Genomic DNA, 5611 nt, shown 5'->3' with positions numbered 1-5611 from the left:
TTTTTTCCCATAATGATGAAAACCGAGCCCAGGCTAAGCTCGGGGAGTTGGCAACCTGTGTGAGATGCCTCCTCTAAACTTCCAACCAGCTCTTCCCACATCAAGTACAAGTCAAGCTTGGGGGGTCTGGTCCCTGGAAAGGACCCAGGAGGGCAGGAACTGCCTCTCCAGGGGGTTTTACTCAAGGAACTGAGGTGAATAATCAGATTTGGGCTCGAAATAGCACTGAGAATCTGAGTAAGTAGGGGAGAAGCCTCATTTTTAACCTAGAGAGGTGAGACATAAGGAGCAGGCACCCAGTTTGGGTTTTTTTACTGCTTGGTGGTTTGGGGTTTTTTTCATATTAGAAAAGTTTGAAAGATTGTAAAAGTTACATTTTGGAGGTAAGCTCACCTTTATTTTCAGGCAATGCTTTTGAGGAAAAGACAACTGTTCTCAGGAAAAACAAAAACAAAACCCAAAAACCTCTTGCCTAGAAATCAGAGTCCAAATTTGTCTGAGATAGAACTAGATCCCTATTTTTGCCATATCTCAGGGTAAGGAAGAAACCTGAAGCAAGACATTTATTTTGCCACCCTTCTGGTTCTTTGGAGATGTTCTCAGCACCCCCAAACATTTTCATGATCAGTTTGGAGCTCCTCTGGCACCAGAAGTCACTGATGTAGCTCAAGAAGACGGACAGCAAAGTGTCTGTCTTTTCCTCATGCAAAATATTTGTTTAGTGAGAGGTTTTTTGAAGAGGTTTCAAGTCTCCCTCTGCCTTCATAGGTCTTGGCACTGCCCTAGAGTTGGGGGGAAGTGAGAAAGTGCTCAGATTTCTCTGATTATTATTTTTTTTTTCATGAAGTTATGCAGTATTAAAAGGGAAGTTTTTACTACAACTTTGATTAATAATGTGCAACTGGACAGATGCAGGAGCTATAATTGCTGCCACTTACTCTGTTTTTTAAATAGATAAAAGGTGTCTTTCTACAATAGGCTTTGAGGCTCCATTGTTGACACCTATTGAACCAAAATGTCTTGGCAAAAGAAGGTTCAGTGTAAAAAGCTTCAAAAGAAGGTTTCTATGCTGAAATTAAATTTAAACAGAGAAACATAAAAAAGCTCTACAATGCTGCAATAAAAATCTTACATGATATCTTCTATAAATCGACAAGCAACAATAAAATTTGGGCAAGTAATCTTCAACAACAATTTCTGTCCACTAATTCAGGGTTTCTACCTAATTAACTGTACAGGGACATAAGTGACGACAGTGAAGGGGTGATGGGTGATGTATATTGTGCCTCCTGTACTTCAGTGTACTGCACTTGGTAATCACATGTACCAAAATACCATTCTTTTCACAGAACTTTATTCTAATCAGAGGTTTGTTGTTTTGTTAGGTTGGTTTCTTTCCCCTTTCTCATCTCTTTCTTACATGTCTGTTAAATGTTTTAGCAGTCCTGTGAACAACAGAACACACTGTATCACAGAAGACTGTACCACAGTTGTTCCACAACCACCTGGAAATAAAAAAAAAGGGGGAGGGATATTTAATTTGAAAGTCAGATTCCTCATGTCCCATCTCCCTTGGAATGCTATGGAAACAGCCTAATGATGTCTTCTGAAACTTTTTACAGATGATTGCCCTGGTCATGGATTCCTTCACAGATACTGATATCTTCAAAGACCTCTTGGAAGCCTGTAGCCAGCGGCAAGTTAAAGCATATATCCTGCTGGATCAGTCTTCATTTTCCCACTTTCTGAAAATGTGCAAGGATCTGGGGGTTGACCTTGAACAGGAGAAGGTGAGCTTTGTCATGTTTATAAGGATAGTGATTTGATCCTTTTATGACTGAAATTTTGAAGCTATCAAAAGAAGAAACTAGCATGCCTGCTGCCACAGCTTACACTGGGGCTTATGTAGCTCTGGCTCTTTCTTGGAAGATTTAACCATTCTTGCATAAAAAAGCCATTTCTTGCCATACAAACCTGTCAAAGTTACAGGTGTGTTCTAAGCACAAACACTAATTGAGCATTCAAGGAAATGGAGGAATGTCCAGTTCCTAAAGCATGACTGGAGTTGCTCAGGCTTGCTGACACTTTGAAGCCTGTAGTAGAAGCAGGTTCTCAGCAATCTGTGGAGTTCAGGTCCCTCCAAGACTAGCAATAGGAGTTTTTACAACCACATGCTGCACAATGAGTTTATGGGTTTGCTCCTTCCTGCCACCTCTTCACTTACTAAAACAAGACAAAAATATCATTTGGTTCCTAGAGAGTGAACCTTGTGCCACTGTGCACCAACCTTGGTTAGTTTGTCAGAGATCGTTATTGTTCTGTGCTACTCCTTAAAGAGCAAAGATTTAACTGTGAAATCCACGTGACTCTTGCCACATCTTTCACAGCTGATGAGAATTCGGAATATCACTGGGAAGACATACTACACAAGGTCAGGTGTCAAAATTGTTGGAAAAGTCCGTGAGAAGTTCATGTTAATTGATGGCATTAGAGTGACAACAGGCTCCTACAGGCAAGTGCCCATTTCTTTCTGTTGTTTAATATGATTTCTTTACATGGAAAGGAAAAACAGCCATGTTGCAAAACTGCTTTCCTTATCACAGTTTATTTGTAATGTTTGTCCTAAAAAGAGCACACTGCTCATCATCTGGATTATAAAAAGGATTTAACTAAATGTGATGAATGATAGTTTTTAGTTAATACTTTGTTTACTATTTATTTTCAATTAAGTCAGAATTTTCTCATTCTTTCTTTGCTAGTTTTACGTGGACAGATGGGAAGCTGAACAGCAGCAACATTTTGATCCTGTCAGGCCCTGCAGTTGCACACTTTGACCTGGAATTTCGGATTCTTTACGCACGGTCCAAGCCTATTAACCTCAAAGAGTTCTCCAGCTGCAAGAAGAATGAGATGTTGGACCAACTGGTCAGGATAACAGTGGCTTCCAGAGACTTGTCCAGGGAAAACTTCCTGCGAATGGAGTTTTTGTATCTTAGAGCATTTGTAGGAAATCTCAAAAGGAAGAGAAGCTGGCTGCACGCCTCCAGAGAGGCAGTCTACGTGTCAAATAATGTAATGCATACTTCTCCTCCACTGACTAAGAGGAATGGCTCTCTAGTGATGAGGCCACACTGGATCGTGGAGAGATGAACTGCATGTTCACTAGAGAGAGAAGCAGAACCTCAGGAGCCACGTCCAGCCGTCCACGTTCAGTTCTGACTCACAGTGTGCTTGTGAGAGCAGCTGGGAAACCTCCAGCTGAGAGAAAGTGATACTGCAATTGTGGTTTCATTTGAAGACCATGATTACACAGATCAAAAGAGACAGTTACGGTTTTGTCTTAGGCTCAGGTGTGGGGTTTTTTTTTTAGAAAAACCTTTGACATTTGGAAAGCCATGATTGAATTCTAATATACTGACAGATTTAAATTTTTTCACCTATTCTTACATGTTTTATCTGATGGGTTGGCTTAGGTTTTGGGGTTTTTTAGGGAATCCAGGTATGGAAAATAATACTGCTTAAAGGTCTTCCAAAGATGAACAGCAGGGCTCCTGCATGCATGGCTCTGAAGTGTAGTCTAAGAATAGTCTTGCCTTGCACAAACTCTCCACACATTTTTTCATTACACAGAACTGGAGTAACCATAACCTAGAAACAAGCAGATTAGTACCATGTCACTAGTCCTCACTTTCTCTACATGAAGCTGTGTTGCTAGGCAGAACCAGCTAACATGGCAGTTGAGCAAGGCTCTTGCAATGGTTGAATTTCCAGTGACCTTTCCTCTATAATTACCAGAATACTTGGATTGTTGGACATCATGTAATAAATGTGTGCAGGGAATAGTATTCCTAAGAACCCACTATGTTTGTAGTAGAGCTGCATGAGACTGTTCTCCTGGCATTACTCTGTATACTTCTTGATTTCTTTATAACTGCTTCTGCTGTCTGATCTTACCAGAAAAGCTCAGTAGATCTGAAATCTGAAGCTGCTGCTCAAAAGCCTCACTTCCACCAGACATGCAGTAACCTGGAAGTCAGAAATAGAGCATTTTATTCTTAAGTTTTCATGCAATCTCAATCTTTTCACTCATCTACCCACTTCTGGAGAAAAACAAAAAGCCCAAATGAGTAAACTATCCTCCCAAATCATTGCACATTGAGGCACTGATGTTCCAGCAGCCTGTTTGTTAGTCCAACTGCAGCAACTGTGGCAAAAGCAAAGGTAAAACATTTCTGAAGTTGTTCTTGTTACTGCAAAAACTCAGGTATATGCTTGTCTCAGTGTCTTGTGGGTTCTGGGCTTCAAAGGGGAAGGTTAAAACTCCACTAAATGTCAGTGGGACAACATTAAATGGGACATGTTGAACTCATAAAAACGACCTTTATGGATAATGCAATCATGTACTGATTAGGATAGAACTTGGCTGTGCCTTTTCTTCTGCACTTGCAATCATGGAAATGTAACAGTTCTGAATCACCTAATCTGTAAATCAATAGATTTCATTTTCTTAACTTTCCTCCAGATGTAAAGAAGCTTGAAATACGTATTTCTATTCTTAAGTATATTCTCCATAAACACACACAAAAAATTTACAATGTTGTAGTATATGCAAAATTTTGTTTGTACAATCTTATTTTCAAAATAATACCTGTATGTTTTCCTGAAATGTGAGTTTTCAACTTTGTTATTCACCTCATCACTTTAATAGGCAACTCTTTCCATGAGCCACCAGAAGGGCTTTTTCTTTACAGTTGGTAATATAATTAGGATACAACACACTGTGCTAAGAGCTGTGTTTATTTTTGATAGAGTGGACTTCATCTGAAAAGTATATTGTACTAGTAACAAGTATTAGCTAGAATTTTAAGAATGTCTGTAATTATAACAGAATAACCTTTTTTCCAGTGGTTACTTAGAGACTTAATATGAGTGTGGAGTGGAGTGTCCCGCACCACAGCCACACCAACACCTCACGTTATTACTGAAAAATTAGAATGATAAAAATGAATATGCAATTAGATTTTTTTCCACTGGCATGAAGTTTTGATATTCCTGAATTTACTAGAAGCTGGGTTTTGGTGGTGTTTTTTTTTGGTTTTTTTTTGTTTTTTTTAATTCCAGCCTATACTTAATTACCTCAAAGTCTACATTAAATTTGCTTCAGCAATAATTTAGTGGCTCTGTCAGGGCACCACTGGCTCTGTTATTTTCCTCCTAGTCCTTCAGCTGCTGGTGTGACACGCAGGCCATAATGCGAGGCCTCTCCCATGTGAAGCCGAGCAATTAGCTTAATGAGAGACAAGGGCGTTTTTGGTGGCCATGGTTCAATCCCGTTAAGCCCTAAATTCTCCCCGGGTCACAGACCTCACGTCGGTAACGGGCAGCACCACACGGCGGGCTGGATGTCGCTCATTCTCTTCCGCCTTGGAGACGAGGGGGTGGGTTTGGTGAATTAGACCCCCTGGGGTTCTTTAGCAGCGTCGCTTTATTTAACAGCGCGGCGCTCCCGCTCGGCATTATGACCCGGGAGCTCTTTTTGCCGTTAAAACGTGAAAAACGCCCAACGCTTCGGCACTCAGTACAGGCCCCGCCCGGTCACCGTGGCACCGCC

General features: G+C 40.6%; 2 protein-coding genes across 2 annotated transcripts in view; both read left to right on the top strand.

Moving 5' to 3' along the window:
* Positions 1 to 1700: 1700 nt before the first annotated feature.
* Positions 1701 to 3343, top strand: LOC104385579 (protein FAM83D-like). The gene is made up of 3 exons (XM_009994046.1): positions 1701 to 1790; positions 2388 to 2512; positions 2760 to 3343. Exons 1-3 carry the CDS (start codon positions 1752 to 1754, stop codon positions 3148 to 3150), a joined length of 555 nt encoding a protein of 184 aa, XP_009992348.1. The 5' UTR covers positions 1701 to 1751; the 3' UTR covers positions 3151 to 3343.
* Positions 3344 to 5518: 2175 nt separating this feature from the next.
* The window catches only part of DHX35 (DEAH (Asp-Glu-Ala-His) box polypeptide 35), a 38805-nt gene continuing 38712 nt past the window's right edge, over positions 5519 to 5611 (top strand). Inside the window, exon 1 of the mRNA XM_009994053.1 lies at positions 5519 to 5578. Coding sequence (XP_009992355.1) covers positions 5519 to 5578 — 60 coding nt within the window. The remainder of the gene's footprint in view (positions 5579 to 5611) is intronic.

Source organism: Chaetura pelagica, unplaced genomic scaffold, assembly GCF_000747805.2.
Source record: "Chaetura pelagica isolate M959 unplaced genomic scaffold, ChaPel_1.0 scaffold143, whole genome shotgun sequence".
NCBI lineage: Eukaryota > Metazoa > Chordata > Aves > Apodiformes > Apodidae > Chaetura > Chaetura pelagica.
This window is presented reverse-complemented; position numbering and strand designations above follow the sequence as displayed.